Source organism: Plodia interpunctella, chromosome 10 (genome assembly GCF_027563975.2).
Source record: "Plodia interpunctella isolate USDA-ARS_2022_Savannah chromosome 10, ilPloInte3.2, whole genome shotgun sequence".
In the NCBI taxonomy this organism is placed as follows: domain Eukaryota; kingdom Metazoa; phylum Arthropoda; class Insecta; order Lepidoptera; family Pyralidae; genus Plodia; species Plodia interpunctella.
Genome location: NC_071303.1, coordinates 2,753,102 through 2,774,387, shown reverse-complemented (window position 1 = coordinate 2,774,387; position 21,286 = coordinate 2,753,102). Strand labels below are relative to the sequence as shown.

Genomic DNA, 21,286 nt, shown 5'->3' with positions numbered 1-21,286 from the left:
TTGTTATTTCGGCTATGTTACACTATTAGAGCTATGGATCTCTTAAGGCGCGTACTAATGCCTCTTTAAACCTCGACTACAGAAGGAGAGAATAAGTTTAATGTGTCTGTGTCTCTCCGTGGCATCGTAACAGCTCATCGGCCCAACCATTTTTGAATATTTTTTTTTTATTCACTTGAAAGAGTTGGTGAAAACCACAACTGAATCCGTGCAGTAGCTTTTGAGTTTATCGCGAACGGACAGACAGACGCGGCAGCGAACTTTGTTTTATAATACGTAAGGAAGGACAATGAAAATGTTCAAACTTCAATGTTTACATTGTGATGAATTTTGAATTAGTTTCGTTGTGATAACAATTTTATGTTAATGAATCTAAAACGCTTATTGTGTCCCTCAGACAATACAACACAATGATGAATTCACGTTTAGCACAATTATCGATAAATTCTACAGAATATTATTTCCAGTACGTTTATCGACGGCTATCTGCGCCCCGGGGCTTCGCTCCCGTGAAATTTTGGGATTAAAATTACTCTGTGTGTACTGTGTGTGTTGTCTCATATTTGCGTGTTTTCAGTTTTCATCGGCTAAACCGATTTTGATCAAACATATCTAAGAACCACCGCAAAAAATCCGCATCCAAATCGGTTCACCTGTTGATGAGCTACAGTGTTACGAACAGACAGACACACCTAGAGGTCAAACTTATAACACCCCTCTTTATGACTAAACTATTTTAAGATTCGGCTGTAATAACCGATCGCCTGCTTGACGTCAATCGTCAATCAACTCTGAGATTGCTATTGTTTCCAAGACTATGCAGTCCTTAACCGCCTCGTTCAACATCCACCGGAGGTTAGTTAGCGGTCTTATTTTAGGGCGGAACCCCACGCCATTAAATCTAGCCTTCGTAACTATACTGAAATGCACATATAACAAGAAACATGTCGGCAATACGTCGCGCTACAAAAAGATTTACTTAGCAAAAAGCCATTGTTCTTTCCATCGCGCGCTTTTTCCGCCGGTGATGGATGACGCCGACAGACGGACAGATAACAGAGACTTACATATAAATTGTAAAGTTGCTCTGTCTTGTAGAAATGCTATGTTGACATACGAAGTCTGTCTCTCTCTCTCTCTCTTTCTCATCTGAGCTTTCAGTTAGAGGCAAGGTTCCATTTTCTCACTTTGTAAGGTCTTCGGTATCTTTAGCTGTTTAATCGTCGTGATATCCTTGACGACATAAAGCCAGCACGTGTTTTTCATTAATCCCAGCAATATTATAAAGGGGAATGTTTATGAGTTGACGTTACTTCTTCACGCTCAAACGGTGGGCCTATTTTTATGAAATGTGGTACTCAGGTTTATCACGAAAGTACGCGATTTCCATAGGTTTTGGTCTCATAGTGAATGGCACTTATAAAGTACATGGCGCTACTGTGCATAAAATTAAAGTATTATCTGAAAATATTAACAATGTTTATATCATTACGACGAATGATGAACCGCGGTTAACAGAGATTGCAAATAGTCTATTTTTGACGTTAGTATTAATCAAATTAAGTAAGTTTGTTTGTTACCTTCACGCTCTGTCTACTCGACCAATCTTCTTGAAATTTTGCATATACATATAGTTTGAAGTATGGAGTAGAACATACGATACGTTTCATCCCGGAAAATAACTGCTCGCGTGGAAAATTGACGCGGACGGAACCGTGGGCCAAAGCTAGTCCCAACTAACATTATAAATGCGAAAGTAAGTTTGTTTGTTACCTCTTCACGCTCTATCTACGTAACCAATCTTCTTGAAATTTTGCATAAAAATTCAAATTCAAATTCAAATCATTTATTCAGAAATTAGACCTTCACAGGCACTTTTTCTCGTCAATCTTTAAATTTATAGTTATTTCTCACAAGCTAGAAACTACTGGCATTTCGGAACGACCACTGCTGAGAAGAAATGCCGAAAGAAACTCATTTGAACAGTGTTGGTCCCTATCATGCCAGATCGGCTTACCATTATTGTTTCTTACAAAAAATTTTTTTTTTTTCTTTTCTTTCTAATAATATATAAAAGTACATAATGTACATAGTCAAAAGGTATATCAAAACAGGTTATGATCGTGATCCGAGTGCTGATATATATATATATATATATATATATATATACATATATCGATGTGAAACACAATTAACTTACATGAAAATATATGAGAAACGAGATGATCAGTTCCCTCTGGCAGCACCCGTTCACGAGTTGACGCATGGGACAGCCATCGCGTAGCTCAACCATAATAGAGGGAACCTCACGACCCGGCCCACGACGCCACCACCAGATTGACCATTTGAGTGAGCATGACACACTCGATTCCCATGACTTCATAATTACAATTCTTATTCGTCGAAATAGAAGTATAATTCAGACACTTGAAGATCACAAATCACGTACATGTTTTACAAATAAAATTTAAATGCCATACGAATTATTATAACAAAATTCAAAATTGTGAATAAAATAATAAAAAACAGTAAAATAAAAATTAGGAGATCATGTGTGGAGTGGCAAAGTTGTCGGGAGGATCCAAGCGTTTTTATCAGTCAAATAGGCGTTAATTGTGTAATACGCTTTATCCATTAAATTTTTCTTAACATAAATTTTAAAATTTTTCATTGGCAGATTAATAGCCTCTGCAGGGAGTTTATTGAATAATTTTACACTTTGACCCACGAAAGACCGCCGAACCTTTTTAAGCCTGAATCTATTCATACAAAGTTTGTGCTTATTTCTAGTGTTTACACTATTTACTTCGTTTAATTTTTTATATAAATGTAAATTTGATTTGACAAAAATAAGCACATCAAAGATATACTGACATACAACAGTGAGGATGTTAATTGATTTGAAGAGTTCTTGAAGAGAATCTCGAGGTTTTAACCCATAAATAAAACGGATAGCTCTTTTCTGTAATACAAAAATTTTTCCTATGTCAGCTGCATTACCCCAAACTAATAGTCCGTAGGACATAATGCTATGAAAGTAGCTGAAATACACAAGTCTAGCTGTATCTATGTTCGTACACTGTCTGATCCTTCTCACTGCAAAAGCTGCCGTACTAAGTTTTTTGGCCGTGATTTCAATATGTTTATCCCACTTTAATTTGTCTACATATAGTTTGCATACATATAGTTTGAAGTATAGGAGTAGGACATTGGGTAACCTTTCATCCCGGAAAAATAACTGTTGCATGTAATAAAGTTAAATTAGACTTACTAGCAGTGGTGGTGTAATGGTTAAGTCAAGCCTGTGGATCGAAAGATCCCAGGTTCGAATCCTACTCGTGCCACATGAGTTTGTATACCAATCTGACTCATGTATTGTAGTTTTCATCGACGACCACTTGCTTCCGGTGAAGGAAAACATCGTGAGGCAAACACATGGCACACTGGTTGATTATATTAACTTGTGTGTGAAATGGAGAAGGCAATGGCAAACCACTCCATTAATAGTGCCAAGAAAGTTGTTGTGTGTGTTTAATTCCACGTAATGACCACGACCCTCAGCCATGAGGAACACGACTATGATGATGAGACTTACTAGACACACGTTTCCCGTTCTTCCGCCACTGTATGTTGGGTATGGGGTCTCCTCGCGCGGCGCAGTAGAATGCGGCGATGCCGTTGGCGCGCACTTGAAGGTTGCGAGGCCGGATCGTTATCTCAGGCGGATCTGGACACACAGAGAAAAATAACAATTAGTATTGAAATAAAATGTGCATAGCATAAAGTAAAAAAAAACCGGGTTGCACTCCGGGAGCGCCGCCGGCAGAAGTGAAAACTCGAATATTAATCAGGGTCTAATTATCTAAAGAATTATTGATCAGGGTCACGTGTCCTGGCGCGAGTTTAACATTTTTTACCCATCACAAAAACTGCACAACCCCGCTAAAGAAGTTTTCACTTTTAAAAAAATTAAAGTAAATAAAACAATGGATAAACAATGGACTAATAATTCGGTATATTATTTGAGTTGATTGAAAAAGGTATAATAATATAGTTCATAAACTTGTTCCTAAAAATGTTGGAAACATTGGATGTAAATCCAATCCAAAATGTTTAAACTTTATTTTTATATAAGTAGAATAGTGGGCAAACGAATGCAGGACGCTTGATGGACACCGGCAATACGGGTGTACCGGTACCGGTAATACCCAATACGGGTCACCGGTGCGTTGCCGACTTTTGAGAAAGCGATCGACTCTGTTTTTGAAAGCCCCAATGTAAAAACTATTAGGGAACACCGCTGAATAATATTTTATTTAAATTTTATTTATTATATTATTACACGGCTTCAAACTTAATGCCATAAGCAATTATATGGCTGTCAAACCGTCGAATCTTATATATAATGGCAAAAGGGAGAAATATATAAAAATTACTTTAAAAAAAAGAAAAAAATTACCTACCATATATCATGATAAAATAAGCAAAAAAAATATTACATTTTTATAAAATCCAATATTTCATTGCCCGAAAATCATTCTCAAACTTTTCGTATCTTGTCACTTCCATCTGATAATACACCACAATACCATCGCAAATTAATCCAAAAATGACAAAGTTAAGCAATAACCATAACATAGTGGGGGTAAATTCCATCCAGTCATACATATTCATACAGTAAGTTCGTCCGACGATTATTTACAACATGCTAAGGGACACATTTGCATTTCGCACTGACGATGTAAAGTTTTTTATTAGATTAACATGAGTTTTAAGTGGACCTTATTATTCATAGTCTTTAGTGGTAACTATTCAAAATTGGTTGATTCGAACAGTGATATTTTTACATCTACTGTAACTTTGAATAAATTACTTATGCAAAAATATATATTTCGTCGTTCCAATATATATTTAATACTCCTATACTAATTTTTACTAATTTATTTTTCATTCGTGAACGTGAAACGTATCAAAATGGTATAAGATATAACTGACGTCATTCATTCAACATCATTTTCTGCAATGCCTCAATGTTCGGTAATTACCATTATTCACAAGAAATTCACCGAACATCGGAAACAAACTCTGAAGAACCCACAACATACATAAATCCAGAAGTTGTAATTACAGACACACATATAGTTTACAGCACAATAAACCAGAATTTCACTCCAAACGACTCAGCCAAGTTCCGACATGAATGCGGGAATTCCTACGAATTACTACGTACATTTTCATTACACGAATGAGATTAACGACGTCATCTCGGCGAAAAATACGCCCTCAGCCGGCGTCCTGGGTTGGCGACGCAACGCTATACGACACTGTGCGGTAAGTGATCACGGCGATAACTTGGGACATGTACGTCCTTTTAATTGATGTTAACCCATCGCTGCGTCGTCTTAACGCATTCGTCGCTCACCTAGGGCAGTGAGCCAGACTGGAAGTGAACATCAGAAACTTCTTAAACGTCCTTATCAATAGTAATGCTTTTATCTCGTGTGTATCTTATATACGAAGATCTCAAGGGACATATACTTTACCTCTTTGTTTAAGCCAAGTACCCACTTAAAACATTTTCATATATAAATAACTGATATAATCGGTCCTTCGAGCCGGATAAAACTTAGATTTCAAAAACATACTATAATGTTTTTAAAATCTAATACAAAATATATTTTGCATTTTGTTATTTTTAATCTATAGAAGGCTGACTGAATTAGAAAAAAATAAAATAAACACTTGTTTGCTTCATTTTAAATACAGTATAATTGGATAATTACAGTTTTCGATGACGACAGCAATAATTATTCAGCAAAGTGTGAAATTGAAAACTTAATAGCAAATCAAGTAATTAAATGTTGCTTTTGCTGTTTGTTTTACCATTTTATTTTGTCATGTCATTCAGTTTTATATTGTTAGGTAATTTTTAACTCATAGAAAATTAACATAGTTTTTAATTGGGGTTGAAACGTCAACTGTGACGTTAACTTAAACGTGCGCAGAAAAAACATAAAGTACGCCATTTTGTATAAATGTCAGCGATACCGGTTAAAATCAACGTCAAACTTGACGGTTCAACTCTAAGTATACTTAATTGTTACTAAAAAAATAGACCTTCTGTGATCTCAAGTAAAATGTTAATATTGTTTTTTTACCACTGGTATTTGGAGTGAAAAACTTTTTATTTATCTCCACTGTATAATCTTATGTAAGGTGTGTTTTGTCTTTGAGATGTGCAATATAACAATGGTTTGTATTGTCCGTGTGCATATAAATCTGCATCTAGCTCCGTTTAACTCGTTATTACGTAATAATTATGTATATAAAAGTCGACACGCACGCATCACATCCTAATCATTTAAGAAAACATACATTACACAATGGTAACATTTTATCTGATTACTGGCAACACAGTAAAAATGACATTTCGTAATAATATTTGTGCATCGATATAGTAAATCTTTACGGATATGTATTCTTCTAATGTTCTCTTCTATGTTTGGCCAATTTTCTTATCTGTTTTTTATAATTAGCTACAAAAAAGGAAATTTCCTTCAACGAAGTTCAATGTTTCATATTGTGTCTAACGTGATACAGTCATAACACACATGTCATAACACACATCAGTCCAGAAAACAACTGGCATTTTATTAAACATAAATTTATCACCATCAATTTCACACATACATTTTGATTTATTACCTACGTTTTATGTTTTCGTTAACTCCGTAACAGTTACGTCATCGGGAGCCATCGCAGCTAAACGGTCCGTATCGAAATATCTGAAGGGTTCGTCGCAAAAAGAACATTGGGAAACGCCAGAGGGAGCGTTTGATTTCTGAACTAGAAAATGAAATCCCATTTAGTTCTCTATATGTCGAACGAGGCAGCTCCCTGGGGTATGAAGAATCGACTATGTGACATTAATAAAGGAATACGAAGCCATACTGTGATCCGAGTTAAAATATTCATGAAATGGACACCGCAACGGTCAGATTAAAGATTTGGAAAAAAATCCGCTTTGGTTTCAGGGTGGCGTGAGCGATGGTTCGGGTATTATTGGGTAGTTAAATACGGTTGGGAAGTTAAATACGATAGCGGTTATATTTTACTATATCTATTAGCTAATATGTATTCTTGGAATTTATTTATTTCATAAATAAGTAAATACAGAACTAGATGTATCTGACCGGCTATAAAGAAAAGATCAAATTTGCAATACATCTTTGCCACCATCAAGTGAACAATAACTATTTTGCTCGGCATTTTTGCTGAGCGTAACACTGGTCCGTCAGCTATGTGATGCGCACACACAGTACCTTAAATTTTCTATATTTATGTGTATGTTTATGCCAATAATAAGGACTATATACATAATAATAGAGTTTTCTATTCTAAGCGAGTCTTAATTAGTACAAGATTTTAAAAAGTTTTCATTGCACAAAAATCACTGGAGTAAGTAGAAAAATAACAAGAATCTTGTGTGTCACGTCCTAAAACGCCTGCGCAACCAATTTTCATATCGCAACGAATGTAAATAGTTAGATCTCAAAAAAAATATCTCGTTGTTCTGTGGAAATGGAGAACGGTCGCAGGGCAACAGATTTCGAAATAGCATAGACAGCGGCAAAGGTCGGTATTGCATTTCTATTTTAGCGTTTTGAAAGTTTTTATACGAAAACAATGACAGTGAAGGAGCTCAAAAAGTTATATTTTTTTACATTGTTTTGTGGCGACTCCACAAATCTCGTCACAATGTTTCTGTTGCCGTATTGTTTGCTACAATTGAGGTAAAGTACATATATCTTTGCAATGGACAAAATATAGACTTGCTTGCTTTTATTTATCGCGATAATAGCTATAGTATTACCATCATATTTAGAGTATAAATTTATTGCTATTATGTTACAATTTGTAATTTTCTCTACTTTACTGATAACTTTGCTTTAAATATTCGACATGAATTGAGAGAGGTGTGCAAAAAACAAAAAATGCTATGAAAAAGTGATACCAGTATTCGAATGTGCGGTTTAATTGGACCATTCAGATTTGAAATAACCGTGCGCTTTATAACCACAAATAAAACGCCATATAAATTCAGCGCTTTCAGCCCGAGACCAATGACAGCGGCAATGGATACTAGCGCTAACTATTTGAATTGTTGAGAATCCAATATTTGCTTTGAAGTGCGTCAAGCGAAGAGGGGGGCCTAGAAACCCAGTGATGGATACGTTTATCCCTCAACGGACAACGTGAATGGTCACGTTTTATGCAAGATCGGTAAGGGCATTACTTTTTTTTTAGAACACGCCGCATGCATTCAAATAAAAGCAGCCATTTTGTTTGCGCCATTCGCGCTAACCAGCCAGGATTAAATTACGAGGCGCCTAGACGCCCGTTCTAAAATTAAACCTCCAAATTGGAAGACTTGCTTTAACTTTTTACTTTTTTATAACTAGCTTCGCTTGCTCTGGAAGGTACTAAGTCAGAACTGTGAATAACATAATGAATGGAAAAAATGGATTTAGGCCTTTGCCCAGCAGTGTGAGACTACATGGCTCGGTATTTAAAAAAAGTGAATACCAAATAAAAATAAAAATCCAAAATTAAGGTAGCAAATAAACATATTTGTTAACTCTTCATACTTACTGAACCAATATTCTTGAATTTCTCATACATTCAGTTAAGAGTAGGAGAAGGACATAGGCTGGTTTTCATTCTGGGAAAAGTTATATTTCTCGTGGGAAAAAAAATCACGCAGAAGAAGACGCGAGTAAAATAAAAAAATACTCTTATGTTTTACATAATAAGATCTCGCTGTATCGACTTCAGTGTCTTTCAAATCGATAAAAAAATTCATCATTGAGAGTTATACATACATATTTATTTTTATTAAAATGAGTCAAAAATTTTGTAAAATCAAAATATGAAATTTGATTTAAAAATATGAACATAGCGTAGTTCATCTAGCTAAAACTTTAATTCAACATTGCATATATTTATTACTCAGTATTTTAACGCGCATCTCTTATGATTAAATTCATAGTCGCTGTCAAGGCATAGATTTCCCTGGAGCATCACTTGCAACTGAATTTGGCCGGGTTCGGGAAGCATATACAAGTGAACGTGGACATTCCAACTTATTTACATAGTCATTCAAGGAGTACAGAAACGGGTGTGTAATTCGTAGAATTCTAGTGTGTAATCACACTTCGAATGTGGAATGATTATTTTTAAAGATTTTTAAACTATCTATAAAGTTTGGAAAAAAATACTGGCCGAAAATATGCGACTATAAATAACACTACAGAAATATTTTATGAAATTTTCTTCAATATAGTATCCAAAGAAATATGGTAAATCAGAGGAACGAAAGACTCTCTACGACTTTCTTGGCAAAGTGAATAAATATTTTGCCATAATATTAGGAAAAATACTACACTGTGCACTGCACATACATATAATAACGTCAGTTTTCCAAGGGGATTAAGCAAAAAATTAGGGATCTACAGTTCTCACGATTGTGACAAATCGCTCTTAATATATAACACTAGCATATATGTCATTGGATTTCCTTACCTGTTCTTATTAATTACACTGCATTTGCGACGAACCATACATCTACTCTACAGTAAAAGGATTTTCCGGGAAATTTCAACGATGCATACAACATGTAAAGTTGCATCTTATGTGGCGGTAATAGCAGCGTATTTGCAATGAATTTTCAGTAAGGTGAATTGTAGTTGCCTGTGCCGCACATTCGCAGATACCATTAGGACTTATGGAGGCAGATTTAGCCAGATTTCATATCTTCACCTCGAGCTGGGGGCGTAGCTGGAGGGGTACGCAGCGTCGTCCAACGGGGCTCCAAATTTAGGGGGCCCTTGCATTCTTGGTGCGCCCTTTTTTATTGTATATAATTTCAAATAATATATATGGCTTAGCTAGATATTTTTAGGACGGAAAAAATTGTTACTAATTCATAATTTCATATACCAAAACTAAAACATAATTGGGGTGGGTCTCTGTGGAGTGAGTACTCAACGAGGGTTCCCAAAGAGGGTTTTTTTTTTAAGAGCGTTTCCCTCGAACAGGCGGTCGGTCGTAAAATCGCAGTGAATTTTATAATTTAATTCGTAACTAAGGTGGGACTAGCTGCTCCCGTGTTTACTGCGTTTTTGTACATCGCCACTTGTTCTCATTTTATGACCCATGTAACATCTTCAAACTTATGAGGAACAATACCAACAATACCAAAATTTATGCAATTAAAGAAATTTGGATCTGAAATCTGAATAAACCGAATATTGAAAATTATAACAATTTTCAATATTCGGTTTATTCAGATTGCAGATGCCTGTATGTTACCGGGATCACGTGAGGATAACAGAGAGTTGTGGGGGCCCAGGGCAGAGGTTACTAGTTACAGTCTACCTCAAGCTGCCCGTAACACTACCCCTCATCCTGACGTTATAGCTACGTGGATTTTGAAGCTACGTGGGTGGAAATACCATTTTATTTTTATCTGGAGCTAGATAAATTGATGGCTTATTTCAAAAAGGACATTATTATTACACGTATTCTCGTCTCTGCCTATGTGCATATATGTATTTGCCAATGGAGAGAAATTAACCATATGAATTTTATATTAGTGAGATCAAAAACTAAAAATATTTATGTCATTATTTTTTTTAAGTTACAATTTTTTATAAAGCAAAAATCCTTATCTAATTAGTATATGCACGATAAAATAAATAATTCTTTCATTGCACCAAATCATTCCGAGAAAAAACCGGTAAAGTATGAGTTGGACTTCCGTAAAGTTGTGGTCAACGGGAATCAGAACCTATGTAAGATATTAATGCCCTTTTAAAATCGCGAAATATTCGAAGCGAATCGTATGTTTTGATCGGATTGGTTTATTTTTTTTTTACCGTACATTACCGTATTTGACACTTTCTATTTAATATACTAAGCGTTCCTGGGAAAAAGGGCCTTTTTGATAGTACAAGTGATCTCATAAGGGTTCCTTTATTACCTATTGTGATGCGGAACCTTAAATTTATATATTTATTGACGGAGCGAGCGAAGCGAGCGAGCTCTACAATTCGACTTGGGGCAAAAATACATTTTTTGGATGTATGTTTGTTCGTTTGTAACGCGATAACTTTCGAACCGTTGCGTTGGTCTGATTTTGATTAAATTTAAAAAGTATGTAGAATCTGTCAATATAATTTTTAAGTTCGTGGGGCATCAAAATCTGTTTTTGAAATATTCACAAAAACTCATCAAAAATTTAATATGTTTGCGAGGTCTAAGTCCGCGGCGAACAACTAGTATATAAGAACGGGAATATCAGAGACTCACGCGTTTTCTTATTTGATAATGGCAAAGAACCGAATAATTAATTAAGACAAAAGAAGATGGAGTGGCCTGTTGGGGGTCTTTGTTCGTTTGTGCTCTTTGTGATCTGTAGCGAACTAGTTTCTTACAATCAATAACTGCCTATTGAATTCCTCTATTGAATATTATGTTTAGAAGATTTTAAATGAAATGTATTTATTTTTATTCCTAGCGGTCTATATACATCATAGTCTATACATATAATAAAACTGTGACTGGGCTATGTGTGTACATAAGAGATATTTAAGTAAAACAATAATTATGGAGGATCTTTATGGTAATAACAGAAACCAAAACATATTTTTGTCTGTCTTGATCCTTGGACCTTGTGAAATGGCAGAGCAAAACAAGAGTTTTCGATGAGTATGAGTACTTACTCATGTATATTTGATGACGGATTGCCGATATTTTTTGAAACAATAGCACGTATTTTACAATAAAATTTGAATAATTAGTTTTTAAAAAAATCAACAAAATAAAGTATTTTTTTGGTGATTCGAAACGTTACTGTCGAACAGAAACGGGGGCTGACAGATGCCGAACGCGGCGCGATGGTGAAACGGAACGAATATTGCTATCAATAATTATTGAGTACCCATTATTCAGCAATGGGAAATGGTAGTTATCTATAGTCATAATTAACGATAATCGATATTTCACAGACTGCATTATATGATAGTGTTTTTGATAGATTTCGTTATGAATGTACGATTTAAGTTACAATGCTACAGTTATTTTCTAAGTAGGTATGAGTATATTATCTATCTAAGCACTTTTTGCCTTTTAATATATTTTTATTACGACAACAAATATAAAACTGGATATATATTGTTGTTGTTGAGATATTTTTGTTTCTCATTCAATTTTATCAGAAATATGCTATACATTTTAACCTATCGATCGCACAGACTTGAGACACAATAGATAATTGTTTGTCCGACGCATTTGCACCGGTTCGAAAGGTACACGTGAAAACAAAAATCACTTTTTTTCCAACAATGTTTTACCAAAATTGACAAATTTTATTTTAAAAAATCGTTAATTAACAATGCTGTCAAAATATTTACTTCAGCAAGTTTATTTTGGGATAAAAAAAAAACAAAATATAAATACGAATCAAACGGCTCGGAAATGGCTACAAAGGTGGAAATTTGCCAGTTAACAGTTTTTATCCTTTATTGAATAAATCCCGGCGAAAACACTGAGTATTAAAAATTTTCGAGCGGAATTTTCATTGTACGAATAAAATAAACTAATTTTGCTGATACGGCGAATACCAATTTTTTGATATCGACGAATTTCATTATGTCAAAATAGACTTAATTGAAAATGGGCACACGCCGATGGTTATATCCGAACGGATATGACAATAATCTGGTTATTACCGGTGAGAACCGGTTTGAGAGCTATGTATTGCAATGCTGCAATATGATCTATTCACGTATGTATTGGCGAGCTAATACTACGTTTAGAGGACTAGGCTATTTCCATTCCAATGATGTGGAAGGTTAATTTTGGAAATGAATTGATCCTACTGGTAGATGACAATACAACTCACTATGCTCAATAGACCACTATTGGTAATCTCTTTAATGACATACCGAATTATTTTCCATGTTACTGTTACCGTATTGGGATTTTGTGTAAAAAAGACGGATGTCAGCAGAAAATAAATAAATAGTATAATAGAATTTGTAATATACAGAGCGCGACCGTCTTTTTACACAACGACTTTAAACATAAATTAAAAAATTGCATTGTTCCAAATTTGAAATCGTCACCGCCAGCGCCACCTGCAACGGAACAAGAAATGAGCAACACACGGTACTTACGTGTTAAATAACGTATATAAATATTTCCAGAATCGTTGACAGGCGGTATGGCGGGAGGTGGCGCCACTGTTTCCACTTCCACAGTCGTCGGCACGGTTTCTTCTGTTTCGTCGTCTAAAATAATTTGTTTAGACTGAGCGGGTGTCGTGTTTTTGTGATTTTATTACAGTGGCAACATTTCATTTTGTTTTAATATAATTTTATTCATGTTTCACAGCACTTTAAATTTTCGATTACTGACAATTCTGGCTAATGTATTTTTGATATTTGGCATTAATTTTGCATTAATTATAATGTCTAAACTGTCAGTATCTCGTTATAATTTATTTTAACTACATATATACAGTTTGTCCAGAAAGTGAAGGAAACGAATTTTTGACGAACCACATATTTTTGCAATTGCAATACCAAATAGAATGATTAAGATTGGTTGATACACACTCAGCGTTGCCAGCCAACAGGAGACAGTGCCCTCATATAATTTCTTCACTTTCTGGACAGACTGTATAATACGTACATGTAAATAAATTCACAATAGTAATTATCATTTATTAACGCAACAAAATAGGTACATCACATTATACCGTAATTATTGTATTTAAATTTCGATCTAACTAATCGAATTTATTACAAAATGTTTTAATTCAACATTTTTCTACATTTAAATTTAACTTAACAAAATTCGTTACAAAGGCATATTCAAATTCGTGAATTTTTCTACAACTATGCAAATAATACAAACAATATGAACGGTTGTTGAGTTTAAATTACTTTGTTGTGTAGCCGCCATACAACAATCAAGTCAAAACTGGCCGACACGAACTTCTAGCTATACGTTTGACCTATTTTAAACAGAAAAGTGAGTTCACCCGGATTTACATCATATGAACCAGTAGAATGTGCACAGTTGTAGAGAGCCAGCAAGTGAGATAAATTTCAACCAGAAATGTCAGGATTAAAGCAATCAACGACAATATCGAAAACAATTGAGATAAGTCACATTTATTTTTGAGACATTTATCTATTTTTAAGACAAACCTAATTGGCTATTTCGAACAAAATATTCTTGCGATAAACATTATTTTCAGAGGTGTATTTTAACTTTAAGTTGTTAAATAATGAATTTTGGATGCGTAACAATTTCAAGAAAAGAGCTGTTATTACACTTACAGTAAAACAAACTATATTGTATTAATTAGTTATTGTATGACCCACGCCCTGTACATATGATAGTTATTCTGATGCCGAGCCCTACTCACACCTTCAAAGTGCTTGAAACGACTGCTATTTGCAAGCAAACACGCGATCTTAGGAAATATTGTCGGCCATTTTGTATTTTAAAATGTGTTTGACGTTTCATACTTTTTTACGGTTATTGTTATAGCTGTCGGGCTACAAGGTTCCAATTTCAAAATTCAATTTTGCTTTTAGAATTAGGATATTCCATATTTGATTTTAAATGCTCATGTCACACGACGTTAAGTTTATTCTTTTTTGTAAATATTTATTAAACTGTATAACAAAAGTTAACCGTGTTTCTTATATTATTTACGGATAACATATTACGAAAAATAAAATCTCAGGTGGAGGGCCGAAGGTTTCTCAATATTTTCTCAGGGCAGCGTTTAATAGAATATTTACCGAAACCGTAACGGTCCATCGTTCGATACTTCCGGCGCCAAATATAAATCACCCATTGTTATTATTGAGAAAAAACTCGAGATCTCGATATTCGAGTATCGATGCAATAAATAAACATCGGAGGAACATCGATTATTGAAAGATTTATATCTTAGTTCTGCCCGGTGTATACAGTTGGGTCGTTATTCATATCAGAGTTCCATTGTGTAAAAGTTCCGATAGAGTGGATAATGTGTGGCAATCCTATATATTTCCATACGCCACGAGGGACTTCAATTTATTATATACCTCTCAGGTTACGATAGTATCTAATCTTTTTGTTTTCTTGTCGCTAGAAAGATTTAGAGAGATATTGGATTATATACATTGGGTTTTAACGACGTTTTCCTTATGCCTGTATACAGTCTATTATAATAATAGATTGCCGAGAATAAAACCTCATGAGGAGTCTAAAAAGAAAATTAAAAAGTATAATTCGTCCAGACTATTTTGAATCACCACAGCTATTATTAATCTACGAAGGAAATAACACCCACAAACCTAAAAATCCATACTAATAATATAAATGTGAAAGTCTGTGTGTCTGGCTGACAAAAAAAACTATACTGTCGGTAGTAACCAATAGTAGTTTACCTTAATACCAGATAACAATCTGCGTATTTACTCAACGCTCAACCAAAGTGTGAATTATTAATGAGATCCATACCAAAGGCTTACTTCACAAGCGATAAATAAACATTTAAAGCTATCATTACAGGAAATTGACTGTGCATCGTCCCTGCTTAATGCCCCCGGAGGAGGCTCTATTAGTTTTATAGCATGAGATTTATGGCTCAATCTCTCATATTCTCGTCTCGTGTATGAAACATGGATTTTTATAGTCTATAGAAAGCTACTTTGTACTCACTTTATTCTGTCGTCATATGGATTAAAATATTATTTTGAAAAGCGGTGGTATTATAAATTAAAGACTGACAGAAATTATCCAAAGCAAACTTTTAATTTTAAATGTATATTTCTGAATAGCGCCAGATATCTTTATTTATATACTACCAAAGACAAACAGACATATGGATGTTAATTGTCACCGCAGACTATAGATACCTGCAACACCAGGGGCGTCACACGTGCGTTGTAATTTTGTAATTACTCTGCCTCTCTTTAAGCTTTTGATGCAACTTATGGTAAAAAGTAATTTTTCAAGAAACGTAACCCTAAAATAAGCGGGAGTAGTCCACATAATCGAGAATGGGTAAACAACAGACCATAATGGCGAAACGTTCATATTAATGTGAGCTATTAGACTCTGAACGCGCGATAAATTCCCAAGGGCGATAGAAAAGCGATTTGTTGTTATACATACATACATATACATATGTTGTCGGTGAAATATCGCTCGCGCGTGCGAAGGCTGTGTGATAGCGCCTTTATTTACTGAATAAGTATACATACCTCTGTTTTCTTATATGTACATGTTAGATTAAGATCTAATAAATAAAAATATTTTTATTTCTAATCCATACGTACATTTAATTTCATGGGCACTTTAATGTCGCTTCAAATCTACTATATAATATAATTCATAAAGATACAAACCAATGCTAATATACACTTTCGATATAAGATCAAATCCATTCAAATTATGATTCTGAAAAACTCGAGTGAGTTGCACCAGTCAACTTTGACGTAAATTTTAGCCTGCGCAGAAAAACGCCAAGTTCGTCAAACGTGGCGCGTAGGTTGAAGCTAGCGTCAAAGTTAACTGGTGTATATATGTGTGGTCAACCAAAACATAACGTCACACCAAAATGAATCACTTCACCTCACACCAAAAGAAGTCTATTTCATATTGTTGCTTTTCCGGGGTTCTTCTATGTTTTCGCGCCAACTCCTTTGAGGCGAGCTCTTTGTTTTGTTGCATTGTTCTTAGTTTGTTTGTTTTTAACCTTTTCTTTTTTGTCTTACAACCATTCATTAGTGACAATCTGGTGGTCGCAGCTCTAGTGCGTAAATAACAGGGTAGGGGCAATTTTTTTAAAGTAATATTTCGGGATAGTATTCTTGAAAATTTTGAGAAATAAGAAAATGTCGCGAATCCTGACCTTTTGTTTTACTGGTCGTAGTTTCTCGTGGTGTATGATGGGTTTAATTTTCGAATTGATACAATTCTTCCGTTAATTTTTTTGAACTACTTGATTGATATATTATTCCAGGTTATATTCTACCCGTGTATCAAATTTCATAACAATCCGTCCAGTAGATTTCGCGTGAAAGAGTAAGAAATTTGTACAGACACATCCTCACAAACTTAAACTATCAAGTTTAACTTTTTGTTGATTCCGTATATGTATAAAAACCCAATTTAAAAAGATGCCTTTTTTCTATATTATAATATCGTGAGTATGGCGTACAAAAATATATTAAGGTAGAAATACACATACCAGTAACTTGCATGCCATTGCCGCCGTGCCAGCTACTAGCCCTTTTTACTTGCGTGTACTTCTCCGCCATTGAAATATAATTTACTACTTTACACCTTGAGCTGAGAATGACAAATGAAGAAGCGGTGGTGGTAATAATGGTAAATACACCATGTGATCCGAAAGGTCCCAGGTTCAAATCGTATTGGGTTGAAGCCTTTCAGAAAGAAGTTGAAGCATATTTTTTATAATATTTGACATTAACTGAACGAGACAAAACATAATTTAGCTTAAAGCAAAGCTTTTTTATGAACAATCGTCCTTGTCCTTTTCAGGTTTCCTATCCGATGACTAGAATGCATCACAACATGTAACAAATTTTATCTTACCTTGCGGTCTACTTCATGCCCATAAACTCTCAGTTTTACAGCTTATATCCACAGTTGTAAAACTTGTAAAGAACAGGTTGCATAAAAATATCACTGAAAAGATTTTGTAACTAAATTTATGAAAAATAGATCAAAACATTAATCGAATCCTGGACCTCTAGTAGTCCAGCATGACGACTATTACGCTACAGAGGTCGACAATTCTAGCTGATGCTGTCTAACCAGGTTGGTTAAATACGTTAACTTTTTAGGAAAAATTGCGTACGATGGATTTTTTGCGCATGTTAAAGTCATCGTCAAATATGAATGGTGCAACACACCCAAATAAAAAACATACTAGCCTGGATGGATCTTTAAATGGCTTATATTGTTCAGTTTTAACGATGGTAACAATATGGGTGTCATAACACATCAAACTTAAGTACCTCACTTTACATATTGAGGGGTAAGTGTATCTGCGGTGCATTAAGGAGAGTGCACTTTGCGTTGCATCTTAAAATATTTTATACCGCAACCGTGGTTTGAAAATTATGGACCACACCGCTTATTTTCCTAGAGACTTGTATATTGTATGAGATCAAACATCAATGCTTGCTTGTTGTGTTCCGGTTGGAAGGGTGAGAGAGGCAGGGTAATTACAGGGTAATGTGCCAAAAGATTCTAGGTCAGAAAGTAAGCAACGCGTTTGTGACATATAACACTTGCTATATCAGAGTTGGAGCCCACTCTGTGGCGTGTGGTTTCGCTAAAATCACTATGTTCCCGTGGATGACGCAACTATAAGATAAGAAAAGCTCGGGACTGTTGTTGGCAAATAACAGCAATCCCAAAGAGGATTTACGTTAGGCCACCAGGGTCGCTGGTGATCACAACTAAATCTTCAAAATTTAGTTGTTGTAGTGTATTTATTAATCGGCTTTGTAGCGTTACAGCCAACAATGAAACCAGAAACACGCGAAGATAATTGGAATTGAGAATTGGAAAGAGATAGCTGGAGTTTTACTGAAACACACACAAATCTGCCGCTCTCTGAGTTAAAACAGGGTGTCAAAACATGTTGGTATGGCCCATAAAGTTAAATTCTGATTCTGAAACAAGATATATTGAACACTGAATATGCCTTTCACAACAATCAACATATACAATACTTATATCTTATCCATAAACTATTAAATACATCGTACACAGATATTTAAAAGTCTATGCAAATCCTAAATAATTACATTAAAATTACTTATATCTAATGATACTAAAACATTTTCTTTATTATCTTAACATAAAAACTTAAACGAACTGACGAAATAACGAGAATAGTGGAATTTACGCCGTAAAAAAATGACGAAGTCGTGCCAAGAAAAGTTGTAAAAACTTCGTGGCATGAGGTTTTGCGAGTATCTGACGATGCCACTATAAGCCAGCCCTAGCTGGGCGAAAAAAACGGCAAGCCAGCGCGATATGACTAGATGCGTATTTATAAGATAAATTAAAATCAACGGCCCACACTAAGCATATAACATGTACACAAGCACAATACGCCCAGAAGCTCAGATAAATATTTGTGATCACAGGTACAAATATTTGCCCGCGCTGGGTATTGAACCCAGGACCTCTAGATAGCGTGCGGGCGTGGTGACAACTATGCCATGGAGGTCGCCTCGAACTAAACACACGTTTCGTCAACAACTACGTACATGACGAGATTAAAAAATTTATCAAACGTATACAGGTCTACCACTTTTATAAGTTACACCGATGTACCTGCGCAGAAGTCTAATTTTTGTGCGGCGCGAAAATATTTTACCTAATTAGAGCGCGCCATGTTTACGCGCGAACAGAGCTGTCCGCTATTGGCTGACGCGTACGCGCCACGCCTGGAGTCCGCGCCGTCGCGTCGTACGCACGAATCATTGATTTTTTTTGGATTTTAAGACTTATGTCCTAGTAATATGGTCGTTATTTTATTGAGTTTGTATATGATTTGATTCGGCGGTTGGACGCGCTATTCTGATATACTGTACGTATCTATTTCATTATGGCATGTTGTCTATATACACTACTAAGCGACATTGCAGCTTTCTATCGCTTATCTAGGACGCTGGGTAACGTGAGTTACAGTATAGCTACAATAAAAATATTATGTGGTGACGACCACGCACAAGATATTTGGAGCTATGCTGTGTGGACATACGGACGTGCAAAATGTGTAGCAATAAGAATTTAAAAATAAAATTTAAAAAAAGTAATAACCACACCGAAAACGCGTATCTAATTAATGATTATTACTAAGATTTTTCTTGAGTAAAATTTTCTATAACACATCATGTTGCTGAAAACATTGATGAAATTTATATACTAGCTACACCCCAGACTTCGTTTCGTTCTCGTGAGAACTTCGGCATAAAAAGTATTCCAGGTTATATTCAACTTGTAGGTATTTCGAGAGAGTATTTTGTGACAATTTCGAGATAAAATAGGGTACTTCTATGTGTTATTCCAGGTTATATTCTATCTGTGTATCAAGTTTTATAACAATCAGTCCAGTAATTTTGCGTGAAAGAGTAACCAAGGTAAAGGTTTTGAAGGGTACTAGATAAAAGAAGAAGATTTAAACATTTAAGAATTGTGTTTTAAACTTTATAGACACTTTGTTTTAGACATAGCTTTGTGAAAACACACGCGAGATAAAACGCTAATATATAAAATGGAGCGTATTTTGGAAATTACCCATCCTTCCTACCAGTGTGTAGTCAGAAGCTCATAACCCACTCGGTACTATGTAGATGAGCGTTGTACACCCGTGACAAGATTTTCTGCTTACCATAAACAATATTACTCCGAAACATCTCTATTCGTGCACTGCTTTGTTGAAACTCTGTGTTTTAGAGTTAAACTCAACAGTTAAAATTGAAATGTTTTTGACATTTTCATTGCATTATAGAAAACTAGCTTTTGCCCGTCGGAAATTCAAGCGTGGGAAATTCAAAATTTCCCACGGGAACAGTTATTTTTCCGGGATCAAAGCTACCCTATGTCTTCATTCTCCATACTTCAAACTACATGTATGCAAAATTTCAAGAAGACTGGTTTAGTGGATAGAGCGTGAAGAGGTAACAAACAAAGTTACTTTCACATTTATAATATTAATTAGGAGAAAGAAAGAAGTTGGTACATTTTTTGTCGAAATAAGAGTTACACATACAATATATTCTATTGAAAGCAAGAAATGACTCTCATGTTTTGTCATAACGTTAGTAGACACGAGACGAACAGTAGATGATTTTGTTCATAAATAAAAATGTAATAATGGTCACAGTAAAAATAATTTATTTTATTTAGTTCTTAGCTTTTGATATTAACTTTATATCACTGATCAAATATATTTTTGAAATACGTGTATTCATGTAATCCAAATATCATAATAAGCAGAGAATCGGCTTCTTCAACTCCGTGTTTAAAAGCGTAGATACTTCAACTTAATATAACACAACCAATTTCAGAAGAGCCGTTCGCAAGCGTTCTTCCCTGAGTTTGAAGTTCAACACTTTTCGGGTGGGTTTGTTATTTTTTCTGCGAGTTATCACGGAAAGGGGGAACGGGG

General features: G+C 35.0%; 1 protein-coding gene across 5 annotated transcripts in view; it reads right to left on the bottom strand.

Moving 5' to 3' along the window:
* The window catches only part of Lar (Leukocyte-antigen-related-like), a 360,684-nt gene that overhangs the window by 92,040 nt on the left and 247,358 nt on the right, over positions 1 to 21,286 (bottom strand). For 4 of the 5 annotated variants that reach the window (XM_053750781.1, XM_053750784.1, XM_053750782.1 and 1 more), the window contains exons 4-5: positions 13,239 to 13,352; positions 3,596 to 3,727 (exon numbers count right to left, since the gene is read on the bottom strand). In XM_053750781.1, the coding sequence (XP_053606756.1) occupies positions 3,596 to 3,727; positions 13,239 to 13,352 (246 nt within the window). The remainder of the gene's footprint in view (positions 1 to 3,595; positions 3,728 to 13,238; positions 13,353 to 21,286) is intronic. The other variant, XM_053750783.1, reaches the window with a different exon arrangement.